General features: G+C 29.3%; 3 protein-coding genes and 1 pseudogene across 3 annotated transcripts; 1 reads left to right on the forward strand and 3 right to left on the reverse strand.

Moving 5' to 3' along the window:
* Nucleotides 1-2,927: 2,927 nt before the first annotated feature.
* Nucleotides 2,928-3,719, reverse strand: LOC114076409 (nuclear transcription factor Y subunit C-1-like). The gene has a single exon (XM_027915399.1). It carries the CDS (start codon nucleotides 3,717-3,719, stop codon nucleotides 2,928-2,930), a length of 792 nt encoding a protein of 263 aa, XP_027771200.1.
* A 6,912-nt stretch (nucleotides 3,720-10,631) lies between these two features.
* LOC107013595 lies at nucleotides 10,632-13,218 on the forward strand. Its single transcript, XM_015213473.2, has 4 exons — nucleotides 10,632-11,215; nucleotides 11,373-11,923; nucleotides 12,035-12,645; nucleotides 12,778-13,218. Exons 1-4 carry the CDS (start codon nucleotides 10,632-10,634, stop codon nucleotides 13,216-13,218), a joined length of 2,187 nt encoding a protein of 728 aa, XP_015068959.2.
* Nucleotides 13,219-14,256: 1,038 nt separating this feature from the next.
* Nucleotides 14,257-15,389, reverse strand: LOC114076520. The gene is made up of 3 exons (XM_027915639.1): nucleotides 15,309-15,389; nucleotides 14,568-15,148; nucleotides 14,257-14,505 (listed from the first exon to the last, which is right to left on the reverse strand). The coding sequence occupies exons 1-3, from the start codon at nucleotides 15,387-15,389 to the stop codon at nucleotides 14,271-14,273; spliced, it is 897 nt and encodes a 298-aa protein (XP_027771440.1). The 3' UTR covers nucleotides 14,257-14,270.
* Nucleotides 15,315-17,370, reverse strand: LOC107014097 (annotated as a pseudogene).
* Between the last annotated feature and the right edge of the window lie 1,543 nt (nucleotides 17,371-18,913).

An 18,913-nucleotide genomic window follows, 5' to 3' on the forward strand; every position in this document is an offset into this window, starting at 1 on the left:
GTTAAATTTTTCAACGTTTTATGTGTTCGTTCACATATGTAAAAAATCATTTATGTGTTCACACACATTAATGATTTGTAATTTATTTCAATTTGCCTTGTTTTAAAATAGAGTTTTGTAGATAATTGAGAAACAGTTTTGAAATGGAGTTCTACATGATAGATGGAGATGAATTTGAATTATAACGTTTTTAGATTTTGGACTTTATTTATGGGTTAAATTTTTCAACATTTTATGTGTTCGTTCACATATGTTTTTCTTTTTCTATCTCCCTTTGTTTCATTCTCCTCATTTTCAAAAGAAAAATTTACTATGTTCACACAGTAAATTTATTTGTAGGAACAACCTATCCAAACTAAAGAGCAGACAAGTAATCTAATCGTAACAAATGAAGAAACATAATAAACTGTCAAATGAATTAAACTTGGATTAAAAATGTATTACACACATATTAAAGTTGAACTGAAAGTGAATTAAACACATATGCAAAATGTAGCAAACGAAAGAGCATGAATAAAACTTGTATCAATAATGAATTAAACAAATAATTTAATCATAAAAAATCAACTAATAAACTGTAAATGAATTAACTTATATTAAAAATATATTATACAAATATTAAAGTTGAATTAGCAGAGAAAATTAAACATGGCTAAAAATGTAACTAATGTAACACCATATAATGACCTATCGAGTGAATTAAATTCATATCAACAATGAATTAAACAAGTAATCTAATATCAACACATAATAAACTATAAAATAAATTAAATTTGCATTTAAGTGTATTACACAATATTAAAGTTGAACTAAAAGAGAAAATTAAAAAAAAAGGATAATGCCCAAGTACCCCCTCAACTTATGCCTGAAATCTAAGAGACACACTTATACTAAAGTAAGGTCCTATTACCCCCCTGAACTTATTTTATTAATAATTTTTTACCCCTTTTCGGCCTACGTGGCTTATCTTGTGGGCCCAACGATGGTTGACTTTTTTTAAAAAACTAGTGCCACGTAGGCTAAAAAGGGGTAGAAAATTACTTATAAAATAAGTTCAAGGGGTAATAGGACCTTAGTATAGTATAAGTGTGTCTCTGGGATTTCAGACATAGGTTGAGGAGGTACTTGTGCATTTTCCCAAATAAAAACGTCACTAATTAAAGACAAGACAAGAATTTATAGACTAAATTTAAATTTGTATTATTCATAAATAAAGCATGTATAATATGGATCTTATAAATTATTTTGGTTTGAATTACTAAGAACATGAGTGATGTTTGGAATATGTATTAAAAATGTAGTGTGCATGTATTAATCATTTGATTGGAATCACTAAGAAGAGAGTAGAGTTTGTAATATGTATTAAAATGTATTTTCATGAATAAGTATTATATTATACGTATCTTGTAAATTATTTGATTCATATCACTAGGAAAATGAGTGNACATTCTACATAGATAAAATATTTTATCTAGATAAAAGTTAAATAATAAAAAATTATTATTAATTAAAATTAAAGATTATTATCCATATAAAAAATTAAATTATTTTTCTTATCTCACTCCACCACCTCCTCCATGTACCCCCTCCCCCGCGACAACGCCATCATTTTTTTTCTAAAAATCATTTATAGAATATTTGTTAAAAATTCATATTTCATCCTCCCCCTTCCCCTTCCCCTTCCCCCTCCCCCAATAGAAGTTGATATTATTTTATGGGTAGAATTATATTTTTAAGAAAATAAAATAATATCTAAATTAATATTTGATGAGGGGGAGGAAATAAAGTAAAAAATAAAATATTTTTATAAAAGAAATTTAAGCAAAATAAAAAACTTTAAAAAATGGTGTGGAGTAAGAAAAATATTTTACATTTTATTTTATAGAGAAAATATTATTTTTTATAATAATTTTTTAATTTTTAATTTTAGCTAATACTAATAATTTATTTATTTTTTGTCAAGGTTAAATATTTTGTCCATGTGGAGTGTGATGTGGAAATTCTTTAAAATAAAAGAGAGAAATTGTAGTACATATACCATGATTAGAGTGGTATAAAAGAGAGATATGTGTTTCTCAAACTAAAAAGCGATAGTTTAGGTATGAAATTCAAACTTTCAATAGTTTAGATATGAAACTCAAAAATATATAGTTTAGGTGTGTTTTTATTTACACTTAGCTCAAAAAGTTATAATCCAAATTTTATTCTATTCTCTATGTTTTTATAAATAATATAAGACTATACTACAATGTTGTGACATGTAATACCTAATTTTCCCTTCGTAGGATTAAAATGTCCATTACTGTTTGGACTTTAGTGATTGGATCAAATTACTCATTTTAGTTAATTAAAGGTTAAATATGTTTAGCCGGTTATTACAGGGACCAAATTTGCAATAAATTTATAACTTAGGGACTAAAACCGTCATTTTTTCTTAGTTATTTTCCTCTTTTGTATATATATAAGAGAGCTACACAACTGTATCCAGTCATCTTCTATTCCTCTCAGTTTGAGAGCATTGAAATTATCGCTCAGAAAAATAACAACAATGGCAAGTCACTCTGACCCGATGGCAGCGAATGCAGAGGTGGCAACGGCGGTGAATGCAGATTAGTTAAGATTTCCCTAAATGCAAGAAGGCAAACATGTACAATGCAAAAATGTTTGTAGCTACTATCTGATAGAGTGAAAGTAAATCAAAGACCAAAAAGATTGCGGTTACAGACCCCATGGGTGGAAGCTTTTTTCCATGGAGACAAACCACTCATGGGGAAACGTTTCCTTTGTCTCTTCTGAGAAAGAATTTTTTTTTTTTGAAAAAAAAAGAAGAAGTTACCACCTTCAACAAAAATGGAAAAAATCAATTCCACTTGACAAATTGATTCATTTTCTTCTAACCCTCGCAGTGAATTAAGGAAATGACAAAGTTACCTTTGAGGATCACCGCTACCCTGTCCACTGCTCCCTCTAGTAGCATATGGATTACCGCCAGCAGCATACCAACCGAACTGCCGCGGGTACAACGGAGGCGGGACGTGCATTGAGGGTGCAACCCAAGGGATAGCACGCCTTCCCATGATCCCCCTGGGTGGAGCAGGGATTGATGGAGCAGGTGGCTCCATTGATGGAGCAGGAGGTCCCATTGATGGAGCAAGAGGTGTCATTGGTGGAGCAGGAGGTCCCATTGGTGAGTAACAGTACGGGATACGATTTGGTATGTTACCCAGCATTCCAGGCACGTAAGTAGGAGCTTCTTCCTCTGTCTCATCCATAGAAATGGCGTCCACAAGGAAATCAAAGAGTTCAGTCTTCTTAAGCACCGTAAAGAAGTCGATCTTTTTCAGAGTCCGGCGCTGGCATTCCTGGGCCTTAAGCCAGGAACGATGGGTGAGCTCCTGAATAAAGAGCTCACATGCCTTAGCAAGTAGAATAGGCGATTCAGCAAAAATCATACGGACTTCCTTGTCCGATTTCATGATCTTCTTGATTCGGAAAATGGGAAGACTGTGACCCCTGAAATCTCCTATCTGCATGATCTCTTGAAGCTGAGCTGCCCAAAACAACTGCAACTGCTGCTGGAGGAGATAATCGTTCGCGTTCACAATCGGCTGAGCAGTAGTCTCCGCCACCGCCTCTACATTCGCCGCAGCAGCAGCCTCTGCATTCACCGACGTCGCCACCTCTGCATTCACTGCCATCGGGTCAGAGTGACTTGCCATTGTTGTTGTTTTTCTGAGCGATAATTTCAATGCTCTCAGACTGAGAGGAATAGAAGATGACTGGATACAGTTGTGTAGCTCTCTTATATATATACAAAAGAGGAAAATAACTAAGAAAAAATGACGGTTTTAGTCCCTAAGTTTTAAATTTATTGCAAGTTTGGTCCCTGTAATAACCGGCTAAACATATTTAACCTTCAATTAACTAAAATGAGTAATTTTGATCCAATCACTAAAGTCCAAACAATAACGGACATTTTAATCCTACGAAGGGCAAATTGGGTATTACATGTCACAACATTGTTGTATAGTCTTACATTATTTATAAAAACATAGAGAATAGAATTAAATTTGGATTATAACTTTTTGAGCTAAGTGTTGAATAAAAACACACCTAAATTATATTTTTTTTTTTGAGTTTCATGTCTTAACTATCGTTTTTTAGTTTGAGAAACACACATCTCTCTTTTATACCACTCTCATCATGTTATGTTTAGTACAATTTCTCTCTTTTATTTTAAAGAATTTCCACATCACACTCCACATGAACAAAATATTTAACCTTGACAAAAAATAAATAAATTATTAGTATTAGCTAAAATTAAAAATTAAAAAACTATTATAAAAAAATAATAATTTCTCTATAAAATAAAATGTTAAATATTTTTCTTACCACACACCATTTTTTAAAGTTTTTTATTTTGCTTAAATTTTTTTCATAAAGTATTTCATTTTTTACTTCATCTCCTCCCCCTCATCAAATATTAATTTAGATATTATTTTATTTTCTTAAAAATATAATTCTACCCATCTCATTTAACCCTCTGCTTTCAATTTTTTTTTTCCAGTGTTTAAATATACATATCGAAAATATTATTTACTTGTCGTCACAAGACTTTTTATATTTTTTTAGTTGTTTATGTTATATTCAGTACACTAGTAGAATTTTTTTTCTAAAAATATTTGTATGTTCATATCCAAACAAAATAAAAGAACGTAAAAAAAAATAAAATTAGGAGCGAAAAATTAAATAGGATGGGGTAGATTTTTTTAAATAAAATAATATCAATTTCTATCGGGGGAGGGGGAGGATGAGGATGAAATATGAAAATTTTAAAAATATTTTATAANTTTTAAAAAAAAAGATGGCGTTGTCGTGGGGAAGGGATTACATGGAGGAGGAGGTGGAATGAGATAAGAAAAATAATTTAATTTTTTATATGGATAACAATTTTTAATTTTGATTAATATTAATTTTTTGTTATTTAATTTTTATCTAGATAAAATATTTTATCTATGTGGAATGTCATGTATCAAAGTTATTTCATATAAAAGAGAGAGTGCACTATACACACCACTGATGTGTGTTTCTCAAACTAAAAATTGATAGTTTAGGTATAATTATGAAATTCACACTTTCAATAGTTTAGTTATGAAAATCTAAAAAAGTGAATATTTTAGGTGTGTTTTTAACACTTATCTCTAACTTTTTTAAGATTTTAGACTTTTTTATATATGTGCTTGAATATTTTGATATTGCGTGTTCATATTTATTTATTTTCACCTTTATCTTCTGTATTTTTATCGTTATAAAAGAAAAAATCATTTGTGTGTTCACACACATTAATGATTTGTAATTTATTTCAATTTGCTATGTTTTAAAATAGAGTTTTGTAGATATTTGAGAAACAGTTTTGAAATGGAGTTCTACATAACAGATGGAGATGAATTCAAATTGTAACGTTTTTAGATTTTGAACTTTATTTATGGGTTAAATTTTTCAACGTTTTATGTGTTCGTTCACATATGTTTTTCTTTTTCTATCTCCCGTTGTTTCATTCTCCTCAATTTCAAAGAAAAATTTACTGTGTTCACACACATTTCTGCATACCTTTTATATCATATTTTTTTAAGGGAAAAGGGTCAAATATGCCCCTAGACTATTAGAAAAAGTCTAGATATACCCTCTGTTTAAAGTTTGGTTCACTGATGCCCTCGCCATCCAACTTTTGGTCCAAATATGCCCCTATGGGCGTTAGTTGTCATGTTGGACATATCCAACTCATTTTTCATTTCTTTAAATGTCACATGGAATTGACATGTCATTTTGACCTTACCACATAACATATATGAAAATGGAAAGATATTCGGACTCATAAACACCTAATCCGGCCCATAAATCAATCCCCTTCTAAATAAATTATCCGACCAATTTTCAATAATTTTGTTTAATTTTAATTTTTTTCGATAAATTTCGAAAATGAGTAATTAATTAATAAAAAAAATAGGAAAATATGAAATAAGTATAAAATTAACACCAAAAATTCAATAAATAATTATAGTAACCTTAAATTCAATTTAAACATTTTTTAAAAAAAAAATTATTTTTTGCGATAAATCCCGAAATGAGTAATTAATTATAAAAAGTATGAAAAAAATATAAAATTAATGGCAAAAATTAAAAAATAAATACAGTATCCTTAAATTCAACAATTTCAACATTTTAATTTAAAATTTTTTGGACAAATCTCAAAAATGAGTTTATTAACAAAAAAATATGAAAAAATATAAAAATTACGCAAAAAAAATCACAAATAAAAATAGGAAAATATGAAAAAATATAAAATAAAAAAATTATTGAAATTATTGAATTTAAGTTTACTATATTTATTTGTGAATTTTGACGTATATTTTTTATTTTGTTTTCATATTTTTTCCTTTTTATTAAAAAATTACTCATTTTCGGGATTTGCCGAAAAATATAAAAAATTTTAAAAAATTGTTGATTGAAATAATACTATATTTATTTGTGAACTTTTGGCATTAATTTATATTTTTTTCATATTTTTTATTAATCAATTACTCATTTTCGAGATTTATCAAAAAATTAAAAAATTTGAAATGTTAGATTTAAGGTTACTATATTTATTTGTGAATATTTGGCGTAAATTTTATATTTTTTCCATATTTTTCCTATTTTTATTAATCAATTACTTATTTTCGAGATTTACCGCAATAATAAAAATTAAACAAAATTGTTAAAAATGGGTTGGATAGTGAATTTAAAAGGAGCTGATTTATGGGTCGGATTAGGAGTTTATGAGTCCGAATATCTTTCCATTTTCATATAAATGTTATGTCAAAAGGTCAAAATGACATGACAATTCCATGTGGCATTTAAAGAAATGAAGAATGAGTTGGATATGTCCAACATGACAACTAACGCCCATAAGGGCATATTTGGACCGAAAGTTTGACAGCGAAGACATGAGTGAACCAAACTTTAAACGAAGGGTATATCTAGACCTTTTCGAATAGTTTAGGGGCATTTGACCCTTTTCCCTTTTTTTAATTCTCAATGAAAAATATATTGTTCTCTTTTTGACAATTCAAGATTATTACAAATTTTATTTTCTAAAATTCTCTTGATACTTTATCAAATATTTTTAGCATTATCATTATTTATGCTTAACTATTTGATTGATCCATTCTTTATCATTAGTTATTAATTTTTTTATGTTCTTTCCTGGCCATATATAGTATATTCCTTTGGCCGAAAATAATATATAAAATTCACCAATTGATAAGGAAAAATTACTTGAGTGGATCCTTTTTAAAAAATAATTACTGATTTTAAATATAATCTTTAAATATTATCATTTATAGCAATATATAACAATAAGATATATTTTATTAAATTTGTCTCTCTTTCTCCTCTTCTATCTCGCCTTTTTTATTTTTCTCTCTTTCTCCCTTTTTTCTTTATATTGTTATTTTTCTCCTGTTTTCTTTTTGCAAATGATTTTCCTCTCTTGCTTTCTTTCTATTGTTTTTTCTTTCTTTTTTTCTTATTGCACTTTCTCCCTCTCTTTCTCTTGTTTTTTCTACTTCTCTCTCTCTCTCTATTTTCTTTCGTAGTGTAGTCAATAATTCGTAGATTCAATAATTTTTTATCAAGAATTAATTAAATAGACAAGTAATATAATCGTAACAAATAAAGAGACATAATAAATTGCAAAATGAGTTGAACTTGAATTAAAAATGTATTCCTCACATATTAAAATTGAATTAGATGAGAATTAATATGAATGCAAAATGTAGCAAACAAAAAAATATTCTATGATCTGTAAACTGAATAATTGAATGAATTTGTATAACAATAAATTTCACAAGTAATTAAACGTAAAAAATCAACTAATAAATTATAAAATCAATCAAAATTGTATTTAAAAGTGTATTACACCAATATCAAACAAATAAATGAATTCAATTTACTTTAAGCATATGAATTACACAATATTAAAGTTGAATTAGAAGAGACAATTAAGAATGAATGAAAAATGTAACTAATGAAAAACAAGACAACGATATATATACTGAATTAAACTTATATTATTTATGAATAAAACATGTATATTATGTTTCTTATAAATTAATTTTGGTTTGTATCACTAAGAACATGAGTGTTGTTTGCAATATGTAATAAAAATGTATTGTACATGTATTATAAGTATGTTACCTAAAATACTTTAGTTCATATCATTAAAAAGGGGGTGAAGTTTGCAATATGCATTATAAATATAGAATGTATTATTCATGATTTTAATATAATTGTGAAATATATCTAATACAACTTTAATACAAACGTGATATAGTTCGGTTAATATCAATTCTAAGCTAAACAAAACTCTCTTAAAATTGAGATATAAACTCCAAAAGATATTTTAATTATTTGTAGGAACAACCTATCCAAACTAAAGAGCAGACATGTAATCTAATTGTAACAAATGAAGAAACATAAGAAACTGTCAAATGAGTTAAACTTGGATTAAAAATGCATTACACACATATTAAAGTTGAACTAAAATTGAATTAAACACGTATACAAAATGTAGCAAACGAAAGAGCATGAATAAAACTTGTATCAATAATGAATTAAACAAATAATTTAATCATAAAAAATCAACTAATAAACTGTAAATGAATTAACTTATATTAAAAATATATTATACAAATATTAAAGTTGAATTAGCATAGAAAATTAAATATGGCTAAAAAATGTAACTAATGAAACACGAGACAATGACCTATAGAGAAAATTAAATTCATATCAACAATGAATTAAACAAGTAATCTAATAGCAACACATAATAAACTACAAAATAAATTAAATTTGCATTAAAGTGTATTACACAATATTAAAGTTGAATTAAAAGAGAAAAAAAAAGTGTCACTAATTAAAGACAAGACAATAATTTATAGACTGAATTAAATTTGTATTATTCATAAATAAAGAATATATAATACGTATCTTATAAATTATTTTGGTTTGCATCACTAAGAACATGAGTGATGTTTGAAATATGTATTAAAAATGTAGTGTGCATGTATTAATCATTTGGTTAGTCTCACTAAGAAGAGAGTAGAGTTTGCAATATGTATTAGAAATGTATTTTCATGAATAAACATTATATAATACGTATCTTGTAAATTATTTGATTCATATCACTAGGAAAATGAGTGATGGTTGCAATATGTATCATAAATGGATTGCTCATGAATAAAACTTATATTATATGTGTCTTATAAAATATTTTAATTTATCACTAAGAAAATTAGTGACGGTTGCGATATGTATTAAAATGGAATGTGGATGTCTTATACATGTATTATTATATTAGTGTGTTACCTAATTTATTCTTGTTGGTATCACTAAGAAAAGAGTGAAGCTAGCGTGCAATATATACTATAAATGTACTATTCATAAACAAAACATGTATTATATATATCTTATATATTATTTTGATTTGTATCACTAAGAAAAAGAGCGACATTTGTATTACAAATGTATTGTTCCTATAATATTAATGTATTAAGAGTCTGTTGCTTAAATTCTTTTGGTTGATATCATTAAAAAGAGTGAAGTTTGTAATATGTAATATAAATGTATTGTTCATGATTTTAATACAATTTTAATGTAATTATGAAACATATCTAATACAATTTTAATACAATTGCGATATAGTTTCATAAACTTCACTTTTTCGAGTTCAATCTAATATTTCTCCTAAAATCAATTAAAACTTAACCAAACCATCTTGAAATAAAGATATAAATTTCAAACAACATTTTGAATGATTTGTAGGAACAACATATCCAAACTAATCACAAATTCGTAAAATTCAAATAAAGAATTTGAAATTTGAAATTTTATAATGACCATCAATGGTAAACTCTTCTTGTTGTAATTTTAGAGATTTGAAATTTATGTTTTAAACATGATTTGAACAAATTTTCTTCTTTTCATTGTTTTTGGTCGTATTTTTTAGGTAAAAATAATAAAATATGAAAAATTTTCCATAAGCAGAAGTATGAGTAGAGCTGCTCTTCCCCTATTCTGAATCCCACTTCTTATGTCTGTCAAGAGGAGCCCAGCCCCTGGTTTAATTTGTTATTTAAATGAAAATTTTGAAAGAAGAATTATTTTTTAAAAAAAAAAGAAATGAAAAGAAGAGTAAGAGGATAATAATGACAGAGAAATAAAGATGAAGAAGAAGAAGAATTAAAAAAAGTAAAAATTATAGGAACCACATATTATAAATACAAAATGACCTTTTATCCCTTTTAGAATTGAAATTACTAAAAATCCCTTAAAATTCAAGGAAGCGGGATACATCCAATTGGCACGGGATACATAAGTCCTGATACATCATATTGGACATCTGCTGCGATTAATTAGGATTAATTACCGTGATTTCTGTTATTATTAACTGAAATCACGTAATTAATGCTCTACAACTTGTGTAACTGATTAGTAAATTCAAATTTTAAATCAGATTAGCTTCATAATTCAAAATTATTCTTGTAAAAGTTGATCTGCATACTAAGAATTCAAAAAAAAAAGTTTTGAAGATGAATATCTCAATTCTGCTGCGGCATTCTGAAATTTGGGTAAGCGATGTTAATTATGAAGGTTACAAAGTTGATGGAATTGTTGTTGGCCATTCCATTTCATTTGTGAATCTGAAAACGTTGATTTTATCAGAGCTTGAGATCGACACTGTTACAAAGGATATTGAAATACGATACATTGTCGAGGGAAGCTCATATCCATTGAAAATAAAAAACGACATGGGTGTGAAACTTTATTTCGAAGTAAAAAAGAATGCATCTGGAATCGGCATGTATCCGCTTTGTATTGATACAACTGATAAAATTGTAGGGGAGATACGTAATTTTGATTGTTCATCAGGTGAAGTCGTATGGGTGGAAGGTACCGAAAGAGATACTGAAGCTCCTGCTCTGGTTGAGTCGAGAATTTGTGACATTGATTATATTCCAGAATTAAATGCTACAAATTACATAACTGATTCCAATAGTACTGAAGTGAAGACTGGGCAGTTGTATAAGGACAAAGGAACACTCGTTGCTGTAATGGCTAAATATAAAATAAAGAACAACTTCAATTTTCGAGTGAAAAGATCGGATAAGAAAAGGTATTTGAATGCTTACTCTATGATCTGATTGTTTTTCTCTATTATATTTTTATTTATAGTGTATCTGATACATAATTATAAGCAGTCTATATCTTGTTGTGATATTTATAGCATTGCTTTTCTTATATGAATTAAGCCAATAAAAAATTTTGGACAGCTATGTGTTGGTTTGCTTCAGCGACCAATGTGGATGGACCTTAAAATCATCTTGCAGAAAAAAATCTGATGTATTCAAAGTGAGATATTTCAATAGTGAACATACATGTCCGATGCGAGATAGGATACTAACAAAAGTACAAGCAACAATTGGATTTATTAGTGGTGTGACTGCCCCTAAATTGGTAAATCATAAAAGAATCCATACACCTCGAGATGTAATTGAAGATATTAGAGAATTGTATGGGGTTGAGATATCGTACCAACAAGCATGGCGTGCTAGAGAACGTGCACTAGAAATGCTCAAGGGTAAGCCATCCGAAGGATATAAACAGATGCCGAGATATATATGGATGCTAAATAAAGTGTATCCTAATTCATATATAAGGATGCAAAAGACGGAAGATAATAAATTCATGTATCTGTTCATAGCACTAAGACCGTTGATAAGAGGGTTCGACTACTGCAGGCCTGTAGTTGTAGTTGACGCTGCACATCTTGGCGGGGCATACAAGGGTACTTTTGTATCAGCAAGCACACTCGATGGTGCAGGTATGTATTATAATTCTGATGTAATGTATAACTTATTTTATATTTATATTAATATATATTAGTGTAAACATTGTGTATCGTGAAGTTAAATGTGATATTCTTTGTAATTAGGATGCATATTGCCATTGGCATATGGTGTTGTAGACACTGAAAATGACTGTTCGTGGACATGGTTCTTCGAAAATTTCAAAAATGCATTTGGTGAGCGTGAAAACATGTGTATTGTATCGGATAGAAATGAAAGTATCATAAAGAGTGTAAGCATTGTATACCCAAACGTACCTCATTGTGCATGCATATGGCATCTTTGGAAGAATGTATGTTCAAGCTTCAAAAGGAGTAAAAAAACACTAAGTGATATATTTTACTCAATGGCAAAAGCATACAGAAAGGAAGATTTTGATAAATTAATGGCTAAGGTTGTGAAAGTTGATCATAGGGTGAAGGATTACCTTGAGAAAGCTGGTTATGAGAAGTGGTCAAGAGTTCAATCAACCATAAACAGAGGTAGAATGATGACTTCGAACATCGCTGAGTGTATCAATGGATGCCTTGTCGATGCACGTAAGTTAACTATAATAGACTTCTTGGAGGAAGCTAGACTTCTATTTGGTAGTTGGAACTATAAAAATAGAGAAATAGCGTCATATACAAAGGACACATTGGGCCGAAGATTTGAGGAGATATTGATTGTAAACGCATCTAAAAGTTCAAAGATGAAGGTATTTATCAATTTCCTTAAATTTCTGTTTTGTGTATCAGATACAAACTGATTTTCAATGTTAAGTGTTGTTTTGAAAATGATATATAAATTATATATTACGTAATGTATCACTAACTTCTTAAATTTTTAGATTGTTCCATCATCTGAATATATTTTCACAGTTCATGAAGCCGGAAAAAGATACATTGTATGCCTTGAGAGAAAAACTTGCACATGTGGAAGGTTTCAACATGATGAGAAACCTTGCGCACAAGCAATTGCAGCTTTGAAGCACAAGAATGTTAACAATTTGCACCCATATTGCTCTGATTACTACAAGCCGTATGCATTAGAAAAAACGTACGAGGTTGTAATGGTTCCAATGCCAGATAAGGAGGATTGGAACGTTCCAGAATATGTTTTAGATGAAATTGTCCGACCACCTAGGTATAGAAGGTTGGATGGACGACCAAGAAAGCGAAGAAAGAAAAATGCGGATGAAAAAATAACAGTGAACAATAATTGTTGTGGGCAGTGTGGACAAGAAGGACATAACAGGAGAACTTGTACTTTCTTCCCGAAAGAGAATTGAAAGAATGTTTTAAAGAAGGACATTAGTGTTCATGGTACTTATATCCATTTTTTTCTTTAGAATTTGGACTAAATAAAGTGTATTGGTTACACAACTTAATTTGATGTTCAAATATATGACTTTGCAGTTTAATTATGTGCCAAATTTAAACTCCAAATTTTATGAATAAATAGATTCAACAGTGGTGCGTTTTCAATGTAACAGTAATGCTATAGGAGTTTGTTTGTGTATGTGATGTATCATATACATGCATATTATTGAAAAGATGTTATATGTTCCGTGTATATTGTATTTTGAGTTATTCAAGTGTACAAAAAAATTGACTTGTTCAATTGTTTACTATATGATTCGTGAATACATCCTTATGAGTTACAAATTTGATATATTATATTCAACAGTGTTGGGTTTCAATGTAACAGTAATTCAAGATGAGTTTATTTATGTATATTATGTATCAGATACATTCATATGATTGAAAATATGTTATATTTTTCGTGTATACTCCCTTATGAGTTAATCTAGTGTCCCAAAACTTGACTTGTTCAAATGTGCACTACATGTTTCGTGTGTACTGCCTTATGAACTATAATTTTGATATATTACATTCTAGTGGTGCTTTGCACTGTAATATTAATCTGTGATTAGTTTGTTTATGTATATGATGTATCATATACATTCGTATAATTCAAGTTGCTAAATATATAACTGCAATATTTGTACATGTATATATTATAACTTATATCATATACATCATTTTTATAAGTGAAAAATACTTAAAACTCAAATAATAATGTATCATACACATTAGAACTTAAGTGTCATATACTTCATTTTGTAAATTAGCTGTCAAAATTACTTACACTGAAACACTAAAAATTTTGTACCTTAACGTTATAAAGCAACAATTGTGTTTAAAACAATAACTTGAAAAAACACAACATTAAGAACTAACAAACTATTGTAATACCAATAAGCTTTTAGAAAAACACAAAAAATAATTGTCTTCAACACAAAACAACATAAAAACTTGTTCATCCTGTCCCAGCTAATTACTAATCTATGTTAACAATGTCATCTTCAGTTGGTGTTGTGAATTGACCCTTAGGCTTTGGTGGATCGTCATTATCACTTATATATCCACCATTGACCTTGTCGCTGCCGTATCTCCATAACAATGCAGCATATCTATTGCGTAGGTAATTTGCAAGATGTCCATCAGTATCAGGTGGTATAACAAGTTGGTCACTCAAAAACTCTGCAAATGTAGCTACGTATAACCCGCAGTCCCTACAACAAAATACGTAATATAAATTTGTAAAATAGCTTAGACCAGAATTGAAAATACTTACAGGCTATCGTCTTCTTGTTGCATGATACCTTCAGCGTATTCAATGTTGAAAGGAATATGTGACTCTAAAGGTACACCCGTTTGTTTGTCCTTGTATGCATCAAGAACTGACCAGTTTGTCCGCTCATTGTTTTCAAAGAAACCACTGTCAATCAGGTAAGAAGGTAACATCCTTGACAATTTTTTTATCTCGTCAGAATATACACGTTTCCTTGTGCCCAAAGAAGAGTCATACACGCGTATCAACCTCTTATTCAATTCAACCACAGCTAATACCCAGTGAAAATCTCCATCATAATTGATCGGAATATAAACATCATCCACCAGATGCCATGGTAATCCAGCTGGTATTGAAAAACCTTTCATGACGTTGATTATTGACCTCTCATGTACTGATACAGCTCTTGCACGATCAAGGTGTTCTTGGGTACTAATATCATCATCAGCCTCATTGTTATAATACCTATCATGGGTATTGTTGATATGTGCGCTGAACAAACACTTGACTGTTGTGTATCTGTATTGATCCATGCTTCGAAGTTTTGATTTTTTACGAAGGTAGTAAAAAATAACATCGATGTGCTGCAAATAAAATATCAAAATAATTATACATTTTAAAAACATTTAATTTAAAAAAAAATACTAGTTGCTGAAAGTGATATATAATTTTGATATGTATAAATAACATACGAACACAATGTATCATATACATCATTGTAAAAGCATCTATTTATAAAATTACCTGATCAGTCCAACAGTTCTTAGGCTGAGACATGGCATAAAACCAATTCTTATTTGTCGGAAAAGCAACGACATAATCCATCATTTCAAAACCCAATGAAGATGCTTTTGATTTGTATTTATCTTCTGATGGTTTCCTATAGCATTAAGCGTAATGAAAAGATGTTATTCAAAATTGTAACAAGCTGCATTTTGAAAATTTAACAGATTCAGTACAATTATATAAAACTTACTTTTTTGAATGAGCTTTAAGAAGCCCTGTAGTAACCCACTCAATAAACTCATCAATCATATATGAAGGGGCTTGGTTTGTGATCTCACATCCTTGAAATGGAAAATTTGGACGAATTACATCAGTCATGACCGCTTTTCCTTTTTCACTTGACCCAAATGAAGTTAAATAAGGGGATTTGCAGTTTCTCGAAGGCATTCGGATACGTGCATGAGGAGTATTTATTTCAATTCGGACAACAATATATGTGATTGGAATATCAATTGGTAATTGACTGTCCGAAAGCAAACTTTAATTTTTGGTAAACTCCTGTTGATTTGCATTAGTAAGCAGACTTCCTACATGTATTCATGGCTTCGCGTGTATCCGGAGATATTGAACCAGATGGTGTACAATCCTACATGGTTTACACTGATAATTAAAAATATATTGATAGACATATGATATTGATATGATACATGAAGATTAAATTACCGATGTATCTTCGTTCATTGTTCCTTCAAATAAATGATGAGGCGTTTGTGCTGATGGAGCATCCTGAATAAAAATTGTACTGATCAATTCAGGATACCTTAAACACCAAATAATTATACACAAAATGATTGTTAATGTATCAATGACAGATAACAGCAAACTATTTATAGTATAGATGAGACAAATAAATTTAACTAGTCACATGGATATGTATCTTGCAATGGAATGTATCACGTACACAGTAAATAAAAAAATATAGTATAATACACAGTAACTTGGAAAATACATATGTGAACAGTAAAATACATGTATCATATTAATCCAATTAAACTGCAATGTATCATAATGATCAAATAAAACAGCAATGTATCATAATAATATAATTACCTTGTTGTGTTCACATGTTTCATCAGTATGATGACTATCTGAATTTGGGGATTGAAGTTCTGAAACGTCCTTCATTACTTGATGATTCTTCAATGTATCTTCCATCTTTATTTTTTAAAGAAAATTAAGTTAATGACAAATTATATAATTTTATATACAAATTTAATAAAGTAAATTAAACCTGATTGTCAACATCAAGTTCCATTTGTATCGGAGAGGTTGCTTGGTGTCCATCATTGCCTTCTTCATCGGAAACTTCAATCATGTGCGGTGTAGACTTGCCGCCCATATCCTTCATTAAATTAATTTGTAACATAATGACCTATGAAATTTATAAAACACAATGAAAATACACATACACAATACATTACCTTTGATTGTTGGCCATCCTCCCTATTCTTAGAATTCATCACCTCAATGTGATTAGCCTTTATCAAATTCACAAGATACTCAAATTTACTGTCAACCTATTCAAAAAAAATTACACATTCAAATTTATATTTAAGAATTAACATTAAAAATAAATATTGTTACTTACGTATTCTTTCATATGTTGTTTCAGTTCTTCAATATCGGGATATACAGACTTATCTTTTGAGACTTGTGAAGATACATGGGCAGAAGATACATTAGCAGGCGGGGTATGTTCTTCAGCTGGCATTGAGAATGACTGATTTAATTGCGGCTTTGACTGCTTTGACAAAGTTTTCGAACCCTTTGTTTTATGTGTATCAGTATTCTTTCTCCTCTTGGATGGTGGTGGAGATGATGTATCAGATACACGAGATGATCTTCTCAATAAATGATCAGGAGGGCTTGTTGAAAAATCCTCAAAACCCGACTTATCTTTAGTATGCACTTTTTTTGCACCAACAGGTGGCGTGGATACTTCATTTCTGTTGACCTCTTGACTATCGGGTAAATCAAGGGATTCCACCTCATCTTGCGTTAGTGCAATGTTTGAACAAGTATTCTGCAATTAAAATGTTTTAATGTTATAACAATGTTATGTATAACAAAAAAACTATTATTTACAACAAAAATTATAAAGCTTATTGATACAATATTAAAAGATAATTTAAAATTAATGTTACCTCGGAGAAAATGCTAGTCATTAACTTTTCATATTTTGGCTTTTCAGCCACCACTTTCCAATTACATATCCTCGGAATACCATTCGCCACTTCAACAGCAAGGTCTGGACTTAGAGTAGATGGACATTCATAAATCCAAACGTTGAGTGCATAAGGCATACCAAATAAGTGATACATCTGTTTGCTTTGGTTGAAGTCTTGCCTAAGTGATGTAATCAGCTTATTAAATGCAATCTGACCCCAAGGATACATTTCATACCTACCATCTTCGACCATTAGAAATTCTTCTATACGTATGAAGGTCTCACCAAAATGGCATAACAAGAAAGTATTGATGAAGTATAGTATTGCCATTTCCACATATTCCTGTGTGGTCTCCCAATTACCCATTGCAAAACGTTGTATCAATCGACTCTTGGTTATACCCGTGGGACAATCAGGGAAATATTTTTGTAATAACCGGCTCTGAGTGGAATTAGGATATGAAAATTCCTTAACATTTCCTTTGCATTTTAGGCCAGTTACAATGGCAAATTCCTTCATTCCAAACACCAATACATTCCCATTAGTATGACGAACATGCAGTACATCTCTATTTTCATGTCCCACCGCCAACAACAGCAAACACTTGGTAATCTGACCCTGGAAATTACATTTTGGAATTTCCAAATATGGTCCAAAAATTGTTTTCTTAAACAGTGCAACGCCTTCATCTTTTATTGATAATTTGATTTTATTCACAAAATCAAAATTGAAAGTCGCTCCAAACCTCAATGGATGTGCTGGAATTTTTTTAATAACATAATTCATGTCCTGTTTATACAAAAAATAAAATAACATAATTCATGCCCTGTATTATATGAATGTATATGATACATCATAATCATATTCCTAAATTACATAGAAGTTATCTGATGTATATGATACATTTTATAACTGGCAACTATAATATTATATAAAAACCTTCATATTCAGTTTTAAGTGAATGTATATGATAAATTATATTCAAAATTATAAGAAACTTGATTTATAATATGTATATGATACATCTTATTAACTGATAACTATAAAAATTGTAAATAAACATTGTGTATCTGATACATCCTACAACTGTACCACACAGTTTGATTTTACTAAATACAACACACAAAATGAAACATATTATAGACTTAAAACTGAAAAACACATGATGCTTTTAATAGTCGATAACAGAAATTTACTGAAAAATCTTAAAATTTTACAGACATAGTGCTTTCACTGATACACAACTCAAAATCATTGACAAGCATTATGAATCTGATACACACTATAAACTGTACAAAATATTTTGGTTGTACTTTAATTTGAATTTATTGAATCAATCTTCATTGTTAAAATGACTTTTAATTTCAGTAACACATACAACAATTTAAAATTAGG

The sequence above is a fragment of the Solanum pennellii genome, chromosome 3 (genome assembly GCF_001406875.1).
Source record: "Solanum pennellii chromosome 3, SPENNV200".
Lineage (NCBI taxonomy): Eukaryota > Viridiplantae > Streptophyta > Magnoliopsida > Solanales > Solanaceae > Solanum > Solanum pennellii.

Bases quoted from the DNA above. Each gene is read 5' to 3' on its own strand.
- LOC107013595 (XM_015213473.2), top strand. From the start codon at position 10,632: ATGAATATCTCAATTCTGCTGCGGCATTCTGAAATTTGGGTAAGCGAT. The intron at 11,924-12,034 runs GTATGTATTATA...CTTTGTAATTAG, and splicing joins AAGCACACTCGATGGTGCAG to GATGCATATTGCCATTGGCA. The intron at 12,646-12,777 runs GTATTTATCAAT...TTAAATTTTTAG, and splicing joins CTAAAAGTTCAAAGATGAAG to ATTGTTCCATCATCTGAATA.
- LOC114076409 (XM_027915399.1), bottom strand. From the start codon at position 3,719: ATGGCAAGTCACTCTGACCCGATGGCAGTGAATGCAGAGGTGGCGACG.
- LOC114076520 (XM_027915639.1), bottom strand. From the start codon at position 15,389: ATGGATTATGTCGTTGCTTTTCCGACAAATAAGAATTGGTTTTATGCC. The intron at 15,149-15,308 runs GTAATTTTATAA...TTTTATTTGCAG, and splicing joins AGAACTGTTGGACTGATCAG to CACATCGATGTTATTTTTTA. The intron at 14,506-14,567 runs GTAAGTATTTTC...ATTTTGTTGTAG, and splicing joins CAACAAGAAGACGATAGCCT to GGACTGCGGGTTATACGTAG.